The sequence below is a fragment of the Anomaloglossus baeobatrachus genome, chromosome 1 (assembly GCF_048569485.1).
Source record: "Anomaloglossus baeobatrachus isolate aAnoBae1 chromosome 1, aAnoBae1.hap1, whole genome shotgun sequence".
NCBI lineage: Eukaryota > Metazoa > Chordata > Amphibia > Anura > Aromobatidae > Anomaloglossus > Anomaloglossus baeobatrachus.
This window is the reverse complement of record NC_134353.1, coordinates 649,526,113-649,538,770: the sequence shown is the minus strand read 5'-3', so window position 1 is coordinate 649,538,770 and position 12,658 is coordinate 649,526,113. Positions and strand designations below refer to the sequence as shown.

Below are 12,658 nucleotides of genomic sequence, written 5' to 3'. Positions count from 1 at the left end.
GAAAAAGTGGAGAAAAAAATGGAGAAAAAGTGGAGAAAAAGTGGAGAAACAGTGGAGAAAAAGTGGAGAATAAATGGAGAAAAAGTGGAGAATTTTTTTCTCCACTTTTTCTCCACCTTTTCTCCACTTTTTCTCCACTTTTTCTCCACTTTTTCTCCACTTATTCTCCACTTTTTCTCCACTTTTTCTCCATTTTTTTCTCCACCTTTTCTCCACTTTTTCTCCACTTTTTCTCCACTTTTTCTCCACTTTTTCTTCATTTTTTCTCCACGTTTTCTCCACTTTTTCTCCACTTTTTCTCCACTTTTTCTCCACTTTTTCTCCACCTTTTCTCCACTTTTTCTCCACTTTTTCTCCATTTTTTTCTCCACTTTTTCTCCACTTTTTCTCCACTTTTTCTCCATTTTTTTCTCCACTTTTTCTCTACTTTTTCTCCATTTTTTTCTCCACTTTTTCTCCACTTTTTCTCCACTTTTTCTCCATTTTTTCTCCACTTTTTCTCCACCTTTTCTCCACCTTTTCTCCACTTTTTCTCCACTTTTTCTCCACTTTTTCTCCACTTATTCTCCACTTTTTCTCCACTTTTTCTCCACTTTTTCTCCACCTTTTCTCCACTTTTTCTCCATTTTTTCTCCACTTTTTCTCCACCTTTTCTCCACTTTTTCTCCACTTTTTCTCCATTTTTTTCTCCACTTTTTCTCCACTTTTTCTCCACTTTTTCTCCATTTTTTTCTCCACTTTTTCTCCACCTTTTCTCCACTTTTTCTCCACTTTTTCTCCATTTTTTTCTCCACTTTTTCTCCACTTTTTCTCCACTTTTTCTCCATTTTTTTCTCCACTTATTCTCCACTTATTCTCCACTTATTCTCCACCTTTTCTCCACTTTTTCTCCACTTTCTCTCCACTTTTTCTCCACTTTTTCTCCACTTTTTCTCCACCTTTTCTCCACCTTTTCTCCACCTTTTCTCCACTTATTCTCCACTTTTTCTCCACTTTTTCTCCACTTTTTCTCCACTTTTTCTCCACCTTTTCTCCACTTATTCTCCACTTATTCTCCACTTATTCTCCACTTTTTCTCCACTTTTTCTCCACTTTTTCTCCACTTTTCTCCACTTTTTCCCCATTTATTCTCCACTTTTTCTCCACTTTTTCTCCACTTTTTCTCCACTTATTCTCCACTTTTTCTCCACTTTTTCTCCACTTTTTCTCCACTTATTCTCCACTTATTCTCCACTTTTTCTCCACTTTTTTCTCCACTTTTTCTCCACTTTTTCTCCACTTATTCTCCACTTTTTCTCCACTTTTTCTCCACTTTTTCTCCACTTTTTCTCCACTTTTTTCTCCACTTTTTCTCCACTTTTTCTCCACTTCTTCTCCACTTTTTCTCCGTTCTTTTTCTATGGTCGGTCTACCCATTAGCTCTGCCATGCATACTGTAGCTCTACACCTACTGCACATGTTACTTTATGATTGACATCTCTTTCGTACCAGAGCTGTCTAAGCCTACTCTGACCCCATATTTGTCATTACTATATTGTCCTTGTACTGTATTATGACATTTGTATCATGTGTTTCATTTCTTGCTGTGTTGCAATTTTTTTGCTGCATCCCAATTGTACCTCTACATTGTTCGAGTTTATGTTATTGTTCTCTCACTCTTATGTGATACTGATTATTGTCATTTTTCATGATTACATGCAGATAAGTCCAATCTGACGAAGGCTCAGGCCGAAACGTCATTTGTAACTTGTTTTGGACAAAAACATATATGCTTATGAAAAAAAATTTTTCTTAATACGGACCAATAAAGAGTGATTTTGCATTACTATCCATTGTGACTTACTGACTTAGTCTGGGAGCTATAGAGTGCCGAGGTTACTCACTAATTTTATCTATTATTACCTCTGAGCACCTATATACCAGTGAGCAGAGCTTCCTCTACAGTAGTTCTCCTGATTAGGCATGCCCTTACCTCATGAGCAGGGCATTGCAGCTTTGGTAGCAACCATTACGACATGGACTCTGCTGCTGTGGACCCGGGGAGAGTGAGTGCAGATTCATTGCACCCACACTCCTCACATGAAGGATCCACACTCCTAGAAAATGGGGGATACGTTCCCTGAGTGTCTCCCCCCCATATTCTAGACGGTCCAGAGTCGTCATGGGACCCCTTTATTTTTTTTCTTACAATAAATTGGTGAAAGAGGAAATGTTTTGGGGACTGTTTTTTCAAATAAATTTCTTTTGTCGATTTTTTGTTTTTGTTAGTACTGACAGTTTATGATGTTGGGTATCTAATAGACGCCATGACATCACAAACTGCTGGGCTTGATCTCAGGTGACTTTACAGCTAGTATCAACCCGATTTATTACCCCGTTTACCACTGCACCAGGGCACGGGATGAGCTGTGGTGAAGCGCCAGGATTGGCGCATCTAGTGGATGCGCCACGTCTGGGGTGCCTGCGGCCTGCTATTTTTAGGCTGTGAAGGCCCAATAACTATAGACCTTCCCACCCTGAGAATACCAGACCACAGCTGTACGCTTTACCTTGGCTGGTGATCCAATTTGGGGGGGACCCTACTTTTATTGTGTAATTATTAATATTTATAAAATAATTATAAAAAAGAGCCTAAGGGGACCTCCACATTGGATCCCCAACCACGGTAAAGCTGCCAGCTGTGGTTTTCAGGCTACAGCCGTCTGCGTTACCCTAGCTGGCTATCAAAAATGGGGGGACCCAACATAATTTTTTTTTTAACTATTTTTTAAATAGAAAAAATTAATGGGCTTCCCTGTATTTTGATTGACAACCAAGGTAACGGCAGGCAGATGGGGGTGGCAACCCATAGCTGTCTGCTTTATCTGCGCTGAGAATCAAAAATACCGCGGAGCGCTACGTCATTTTTTTAAAGATTTATTTTTACAGCACTGTGATGTCCAGCAATCAAAATACAGGGAAGCCCATTTTATTTTTAGTTATTTAAATAAATAATTAAAAAAAATATATATGGGCTCCCGCTGCATTTTTTGTATTGCTAGCTAAGGGTAATCCAAGCAGCTACTGGCTGCTAACCCCCACTGCTTGGTGTTACCTTCACTGGCAATGGAAAATCCAGGGAAGCATTTTTTATTTTTTTTGCCAAAAAACTACAAAAAAAGGACGTGAGCTTTGCCATATTTTTGTATGCTAGCCAGGTATAGCAGGCAGGTGCTGGAAGAGTTGGATACAGCGCCAGAAGATGGCGCTTCTATGAAAATGCCATTTTCTGAGGCGGCTGCAGACTGCAATTCGCAGCAGTGGGGTCCAGAAAGCTCAGGCCAACCTGTGGTGCGGATTCCAATCCCCAGCTGCCTAGTTGTACCTGGCTGGACACAAAAATGGGGCAAAGCCTACGTCATTTGTTTTCTAATTATTTCATGAAATTCATGAAATAATAAAAAAAGGGCTTCCCTTTATTTTTGGTTCCCAGCCGGGTACAAATAGGCAACTGGGGGTTGGGGGCAGCCGTACCTGCCTGCTGTACCTGGCTAGCATACAAAAATATGGCGAAGCCCACATAATTTTTTCAGGGGGCAAAAAACTTCTGCATACAGTCCTGGATGGAGTATGCTGAGCCTTGTAGTTCTGCAGCTGCTGTCTGTCTGTATGGAGAAGAGCAGACAGCAGCTGCAGAACTACAAGGCTCAGCATACTCCATCCAGGACTGTATGCAGAAGTTTTTTGCCCACCAAAAAAATGACGTGGGCTTCGCCATATTTTTGTATGCTAGCCAGGTACAGCTGGCAGCCACGGGCTGCCTCCAACCCCCAGTTGCCTATTTGTACCCGGCTGGGAACCAAAAATATAGGGAAGCCCGTTTTTTTTAATTATTTCACTTATTTCATGAAATAATTAAAAAACAAATGACGTGGGCTTCGCCCGATTTTTGTGTCCAGCCGGGTACAACTAGGCAGCTGGGAATTGGAATCCGCAGCACAGGTTAGCCCGAGGTTTGTGGGCGCCTCTGCTGCGGATTTCAGTCCGCAGCCGTCCCAGAAAATGGCGCTCTCATAGAAGCGCCATCATCTGGCGCTATATCCAACTCTTCCAACAGTCCTGGAGCCGGGTGGCTTGTTGGGTAATCATGAGTTAATACTGGCTTTGTTTTACCAGCCAGTATTAAGCCAGAGATTCTTAATGTCAGGCACGTTTGACCCGGCCATTAAGAATCTCCAATAAAGGGTTAAAAAAAGACACCACACAGAGAAAAAATACTTTAATAGAAATAAATACACAGACACATTAGAGACTCCATCTTTATTACCCCCTGTCAGCCCTCCACGATCCTGTCTTCTTTCTTTCTAGTGTAGTAGTAGTGACGATTGTAGTGAGGATGAGATTCACCAGCTCATCACTTGGGGCTGGGGAACCTCCATCCTCACTACAATCATCACTAGTGTAGTAGTAGTGACGATTGTAGTGAGGATGAGGTGCACCAGCTCATCACTTGGGGCTGGGGAACCTCCATCCTCACTACAATCATCACTACAATCGGGAAGCAGCGTGCAGCCTTCACTCCGTGAGTGATCAGTGCTGGCTGCTAGCGGTAACGCTGACAGACGCGTTACCATAGCAACGGTGCTCTCGGAGCCGCGGTTAGCGGTGATGTCACCGCTAACTGCGTTGCTATGGCAACGGTGATCTCCGTTAATGACCGGCTGTGTCAGCCGGTCCCTAACAGAACGGGGAGTCGACCGTGTGCTAGAGCATGTCGCCGGTACACGGCGATACACATATGTGCACCGTGTACTGGAGAGATGCACTCGCAGGTCCTACATGACGTGTCATAGTCATGTGACCAGTCTGTAGCCAATGAGATAATAGCCACGTGACTGGTCACATGGCTATTTTGACGTCACGATAGGTCCTGCTTCTCTGCTGGCAGTGCAGGTCACCAGGAGGATTCAGCGATCATCGGATGGAATAGCGGCAGGAGACAGAGTGCAGAAGGGATCGCGAGGACCGGTAAGTGTTATGGCAATGTTTATTAACTGTTTGTGTACATTTATCATGCATTTTTGTGTGTTTGTGATTGCCTCCCATTCTAGCCTATACGTTCGAGTTCGGTTCGTCGAACGTTTTACGAACCGAACTCGAACGGGACCCCCGTTCGGTGAACCGGCCTCGAGCCGATCCGGGACCATTTCGCTCATCTCTAAGTATAATGGCTTAGTAACAATGAGTTTGAGTGTGCAATGCAGGCAGAGGTACTGCAAATATCTTTGCACTTTTGGGACGATACAAAAGTCCAACAGCCACGTTTAGGATGCCACTTAGTTCACTCAGTGTTTGCTAGTATAATGGCTTAGTAACAATGAGTTTGAGTGTGCAATGCAGGCAGAGGTGCTGCAAATATCTTTGCACTTGTGGGACGATACAGAAGTCCAACAGCCACGTTTAGGATGCCACTTAGTTTACTCAGTGTTTGCTAGTATAATGGCTTTGTAACAATGAGTTTGAGTGTGCAATGCAGGCAGAGGTGCTGCAAATATCTTTGCACTTGTGGGACGATACAGAAGTCCAGCAGCCACGTTTAGGATGCCACTAAGTTCACTCAGTGTTTGCTAGTATAATGGCTTAGTAACAATGAGTTTTAGTGTGCAATGCAGGCAGACGTGCTGCAAATATCTTTGCACTACTGGGGCAATACAGCAGTCCAACAGCCACGTTTAGCATGCCACTAAGTTCACTCAGTGTTTGCTAGTATAATGGCTTAGTAACAATGAGTTTGAGTGTGCAAAGGGCAGGAGGGTACAGTGGCAGGGTTGTGGGTCTCTGGGTAGAGGAAAGGAAGCCTGCTTTTCTATCCCTCCTAATGGGGAAATGCAGCGAGGAAATCCCTGACCTTAGCTACACAGACGCTGTCATCTTGTGTAGCTGTTAAACTCTGTTTTAAACTCTGTCACCTATGGCTCTGACCCTGCCGGTATGAGCCCTTAAAAGGACTGCTAGAAAGTGCTATCCCTAAGCTGTCCAGCGCTGTGTATGGAGCGTATACAGCAGTATCGGCGATAGGAGCTGCGCCAGTGATGTCTGACACCAAGGACGCAGAAGGCAGATAATGGCGTGCTGGAGGAAAATGTCCGGTTTTATAATGCAGGGACATGTGACATGGACATCCAATCACACATGCCATTGCTTCTCTGGCTAAAAGTCCACTTAGCTTGTGTGTGTGTCTGGGATTGGCTGACATGCTGGCCCGCCCCACTACACGCGCGCGCTTAGGGAAGGAAGACAAGGAAAAAAAAAAAAAAATGGTGATCGCCATTATACATACAGCAATGATCTGAATGCGCTGTTCCCGCACACTATACACTGAAATGTCATAATAGTGTGAGTCATAGAGTGACTTACACTATTACAGCGGAAAGCCAGCTAGGAATTAGCTGTTTTTTTTGCTGCTAGAACCGTTCTCGAACGTATCTAGAACTATCGAGCTTTAGCAAAAAAGCTCGAGTTCTAGTTCGATCTAGAACAGCCCCCAAAATCACTCGAGCCGCGAACTGGAGAACCTCGAACCGCGAACCGCGCTCAACTCTACTCGGCACCAACCCACTAGAAGAGCATTCCAACAGCTAATCTGGCCTCGTCAAATCCAAAGATCACCAGTCACTTCCCAACATCTAGGAAAATTAGTGGTACCCATTAAAACCATCCTAACTGTGTCACATGACCAGACAATGCTCACTATGCCAGTGCCGGGCCCGAACATGCATGGAAGGAGTGGAAGTGCAGGTTGAACCACAGACAATGGGAGAAGTAATGCCGAGACTGCTGGTCGTTTACACCCTAGCAACCGTATGTCACAGAGGAGTGTTGGGGAGATGCATTATTTCAATGGAACAAACCTATGGCGGGATCCCAGGAAAAAAGTATCACAAATCTGCATGATGCATGAGAATCCCACTAGATTGGGTGTCAGGAAGTTGCCCCTATGGATGGTGACCTGTGTACATTGTTGGTGTCCATTAAGCAGAAGAAGAGGGGTTGTAAAACAAGAGACTTCTGTCAAATTCTAGGACAGATGAAAGCAGATGTATCTGAATTTTCAAACAGACAAGTGGGACAAGTGGACGACTTGCTAGGACAATCTCAAGAAATGTTCACTCGACACAACAATGAATTTGCATTGCATGTACTGATGTTATCCAGAATAAAATCTCTACAGACAGACCCCGTACAAAAAAGATACGATCAAATTCCAGCTCAGAATGTATCAAGAAGTGAAGGATCCATTGTCTCACATGCTGCAAAATGGGGTGATATGAGAGTCAGAGTCCTTGGGCGGCTGCCATTATATTGGTCCAACAAAAGGATGGAACTCTGAGATTTAGGCGGGCTTTGCACATTACGACATCGCAGGTGCGATGTCGGTGGGGGTCAAATTGAAAATGACGTACTTCCGGCATCGCATGCGACATCGTAGTGTGTAAAGGCTCGATGTTGTTCCTCACTCCTGCGGCAGCACACTTCGCTGTGTGTGAAGTCGCAAGAGCGAGGAACATGTCCTACCGGCGTCACCGCAGCTTCCGTAGGATATGCGGAAGGAAGGAGGTGGGCGGGATGTTTACATCCCGCTCATCTCCCCCCCTCCGCTCCTATTGGCCGCCTGCCATGTGATGTCGTAGTGATGCCGCACGACCCGAACCCTTAATAAGGAGGCGGCTCGCCGGCCAGAGCGACGGTCGCAGGACAGGTGAGTCCATGTGAAGCTGCCGTAGCGATAATGTTCGCTACGGCAGCTATCACAAGGATATCGCTGCTGCGACGGGGGCGGGGACTATCGTGTGCGACATCGCAGCATCGGCTTGCGATGTCGCAACGTGCAAAGCCCGCCTAAGTGTGTCATATTGGCGGTTGAATGCCTGTATGGTTCTAAATTCATACCATCGACTGAGGATAGAGAAGTCCCTGTCCACATTAGGGAAGGCTAGATACTTGTCTTCTCTTGACTTGGCCAGCGACTACTGGCAAGTTCTTCTGGCCTAGCAAGATCAGCTAAAGACTGCTTTCATCTGCTCTTCAAATATAGCAAGAAAATAAAAAAAGCTGTATTAATGGGTGCTGAAAGCAGAGAGGCTAGAAAAATATATTAAACTATCATTTATTTCACACATGTTTCTGAGGCTGCCTCAGAAGCATGTTGTGTGAAATAAATGATAGTTCAATATATTTTTTCTAATCACAGGGTGGGTGAATAAAAATGGGCTTAATGCTCCGCTAAAAACCACAATTCCAGGAGGTGCGATGAAATCCTTTCCTTTATTTTCACAAGTCAACGCGTTTCGAAGGCATAACCACCTTCTTCATCAGGACAAAACAGAATAAGAAAGAACAGCATGCTGTTCTTGCTGTTCATGCTGTTCATTCAAGCAGTCCTTCTAACCTGCCAACAGGAGGGTCCCACGGACCTGGAGCTAACACTGGATCTTGGAGCTAACACCGGTGTTGTGCAGGGGTGCACAACCCCCTCCATGTGTTGAAGAGGAGTTGTTTCCCTGAGTATCTGCGAATGACCTGTCAGTTGCAAATAAGCTGAATACTGGGGTTTTGCAGGCTTGCACAACCCTATCTGGTGAGTCCGGTCCAATAAGGGCCGTATTGTATGTCAATGATCATTGTAACAGGAGCATTATTTTGTCTCTTTTTTGTTTCCTCATTTCATCTGCTCTTCGGGACTGTTAAAATTTAATTGGATGCCGTTCAGGCTAACTAATCCCCAACTAACAATGCATCGATTGATGGTAAAGTGTCTTGGAGACTTGAACCTTGAAGTGACGCTAATATACCTCGACAACATCATAATTTACTCAACCACATTTGAAGAGCACTTTGCTAGACTTGTGCAGGTTCTAAAAAGCCTTCAGAAACATGGGCTGAAGATAAAGCCTCACAGATGTCATTTGTTCCAGAAGGAAATTGAGTACCTCAGACATACAATCTATAGCAAGGGTGTGTACCTTGCCAAAGCGAGTTGGTGGCCATTGTGCAAAGTGGTCTTTGTCTACAACGTTGAAAGAATTAAGAACATTCCTGGGCCTGTCACGGTATTAAAGAAAGTTTATTAAGGACTTTGCAAAAACCGTATTACAACTGCATATGCAATTGACAGAAACAGCAGAAGGTTCCAAGAATCAGCTGACCCACAGGGAAACAAGACAGAAAAGTAATTCAAGACACTGAAGCTCACATTGACAAATACTCCTATAATGTACTATGTAGACTATTCTCAACCCTTTGTGTTACACGCAGACGGGAGTCTCTATGGTCTTGGAGCAGTGTTGGCCCAGGTCCAGGAGAGACATGAATACATGAATGGGTGATTGCCAATGCCAGTCAGTACCTATGGGACTCAGAGAAGAGTCTCAAGAATTGCAGCTTGTTCAAGATAGAGTTGCTAGCCTTTGTGTTGGCCATGACTGAGAAGTTTGCAGAGTACCTGCCAGGGTCGTTAGTAGTGTTGAGCCACCCCCTAGTGTTCGAGTTCGGTTCGTCGAACAGCGGCTCATTTCGGCGAACGTTCGACGAGCGTTCGATGAACACCTTCGAACCCCATTGAAAACAATGACAGGCAAACACAAACACATAAAAACACATTATACATATACACATACAGTTAATAAACATTGCCATTATACTTACAAGTCCCCGTGACGCGTTCTACACTCTTACTCCCGCCGCTTTTCCTTCCAATCATCGCTGCGCCCTCCCAGTAACCAGCACTGATGATAGGACCCTCATTGACGTCGTCATAGCATGAGACCAGTCACGTGTCTATGATTTCATTGGCTACAGACTGGTCACATGGCTAGACGTCCTGCTATGTCCTGTCAGTGCATTTCTCCGGTACGCGGTGCTCATTTGAGCATCTCTGTGTACCGGCGAGATGCTTGGGCATATAGTCGACTCCCCGTTCCTGCATGTCGGTGCTCTTTACAGAAAATATGTAAGGACTGGATGCTTTTTTTAGGCTGGGAGCCCAAAAACCATGGGCCTGCCCAGCCTGAGAATACGATCTCCCAGCTGTTGGCAGTATAATGGCTTGGTATCACAAGCCATTTTTTTTTTTAAATTAACTAATTAAAAAAAACATCCCTCTTATTTTGATATACAGCCAAAATAAGCACAAGGCTGGGGCTGCAGCCTGAAGCAAAATGCTTTATCTGTGATGGGTATCATAATAAATAATTATTTATTTATTTACTTTTACACCAATATAGACACACACACAGCATCTGTGATTGCACGCAGTCAGACATGCTAATACACAAGAAGAGAGCGCGGTCTGACTGCAATCAATCAACAGACACTGTGACTGCCGAGGGGTGGGGTAAGCAGTGCATATGCATGAGGCTAATTAGTGTAGTGTTACAGCCACGTGGAGACTGGTAAGTATAATGTGTATGCTCTAATCCCCTTAGGCTTTTATACCACCATTATAAAGTGCATGATTCTGGTCCCCATAGACTTATATGGGTATCAGGGTCTGGCCAGATATTCGGGATTAATTCCAGGCCTGAACTGAGTTGTTTTTTTTAAATGCGTTTGGATCTGCTGATCCCAGGTATCTGTGGGTTTGCTCATCACTACTTACTAGCTTAATTTGCAATAGGGGTTAAATAATTGTAACTGCAACTCTATGTGCAAAATAATCTGATTTACATATGCCTTTAAAATAAACTTGCTTAAATGGTTGTTTCTTTGTGAAGCTTATTCTCAAAGGTGTAGCAAAAGATTACTCCTGGGAAACAAGGGATGCCTATAAATACTGTATGCTCCTCTTATATAAAACCATTGCATTGCTGTCAATACACACTGTAGATCAGCAAAACTAAAAACACAACACATATATTATTTTAGACTGTTGCTCTCTTTTGTCAGGTAAGAAAACATAGCTGTATATCATATTAGGCTGAGGTCACATGTCCTCATCATCCGTTAGAATTGATCCTGCAGATATCCATTGGGAAAAATATTCAGGAAACACAACTTTTTTTGTCCATTGTTAAATAACTAAAGTCTGCCGTTAATGGATGGCTCTTTAGCCATCCATTATTCTTTCATTTGTAATTGATCATTCTTTTCTTACAGGATCCGTTACAAATGGAAGATAAATAGCAATCCATTAACTGATCTGGCAGAAATCAGCTATTTAACACTGGACAAGAAAGTTGCATTTGCATTTGCTAATGGATCTCTGAAGGATCTGTTCTTCTAACGGATGATTACAAGACAAGTGAACTCAGCCTCACACTGATCCAAGGAGCAAACGTATAATTCTTCCTAGCACAAAAACTTGTCTGGGATTGTCTGATGTACTTCTCTTAATTAGTCAAATTTATGTCAAAACCATGTTTAATACCAATATCATTGTATTGTATCTTTTTTAGACAAATGCATGGCAAACAACCAGACCATATGGCTCAAGGATTTTACCTTGCTTGGATTGACTGACAATGTTAAAACTGAATTAATCCTATTTGTGTTCTTCTTGGTGGTTTATGTAGTCACAGTTCTAGGCAACGCTCTGATGGTTATTACAATCACATTGTCTTCAACCCTCCACTCTCCAATGTACTTCTTCTTGCGTAATCTCTCCATCGTAGATGTGTGCTACACAACTTCCACTGTCCCTAAACTTCTTTTAGATTTTTTGTCTGATGTGAAAAGCATCTCTTTCTTTGGTTGTGTTGTTCAGTTATACTCCTTTATATCTTTTGGTGGGATTGAATGTGTTCTACTTGCTGCTATGGCCGGAGATCGTTATGTGGCTATTTGTATGCCACTGCGTTACACTGAAGTCATGAGCTGGAAAATGTGCATGATACTTGCTACACTCTGTTGGATTATTGGTCTAATGAATTCGCTCGCTCATACAGTCTTCACATTCCGGTTACCATTTTGCAGGTCTAGGTCTCTGAACCACTTTTTCTGTGACATACCACCTCTTCTTGCCCTATCTTGTGCTGATACTACTATAAATGAAGTTGTCGTGTATACTGCTGGAGGGTCAGTGATTGTGGGATCTTTTTTGTTAACTATTTTGTCATATATTTTTATTGTTAAATCAATTTTGAAAATAGGGACCACAACAGGAAGACAAAAAGCATTTTCGACTTGTGCCTCTCATCTGGTAGTGGTCATTCTGTACTATGGAACAATTGTGTTTACATATATTCGGCCTACATCCACTTATTCCCTTGACCAGGATCGTGTTGTTCCTATTCTATATGGAATCATTACTCCTATGTTAAATCCAATCATATATAGCTTGAGAAATAAAGATGTTCATCAAGCTCTAACTAAAGTCATCCTTAGAAAACATCATTGTTAAAATTCTTAACAACATATAATGTTACATAATTTAATTTTTCATTAAAACAAGGAATATCAACTAGCTACACATGTATGCATGACGAGAAACAAGATTTGTTTTATATATGGCATCGTCGCTCTTACCATAGCTAGAATTATTGCAAAAGGAAATTACCTAGTTATGCTATGTATGCATCATATTTTAACTCTTTAAGAACTTTTTTTTAAAGGGAACCTGTCAGGTGCAATATGCACCCAGAACCCTGAGCAGTTCTGGGTGCATATTGCTAATCCCTGCCTA

At 43.1% G+C, this 12,658-nt stretch overlaps 1 protein-coding gene across 1 annotated transcript; it reads left to right on the top strand.

Moving 5' to 3' along the window:
- Positions 1-6,976: 6,976 nt before the first annotated feature.
- LOC142245741 (olfactory receptor 5V1-like) lies at positions 6,977-12,376 on the top strand. The gene is made up of 2 exons (XM_075318726.1): positions 6,977-7,301; positions 11,433-12,376. Exons 1-2 carry the CDS (start codon positions 6,977-6,979, stop codon positions 12,374-12,376), a joined length of 1,269 nt encoding a protein of 422 aa, XP_075174841.1.
- The last annotated feature ends 282 nt before the right edge of the window (positions 12,377-12,658 follow it).

Coding starts and splice junctions, on each gene's coding strand:
- LOC142245741 (XM_075318726.1), top strand. CDS start 6,977: ATGGATGGTGACCTGTGTACATTGTTGGTGTCCATTAAGCAGAAGAAG. Junction 7,302..11,432: donor CTCACATGCTGCAAAATGGG/GTGATATGAGAG, acceptor TATCTTTTTTAG/ACAAATGCATGGCAAACAAC.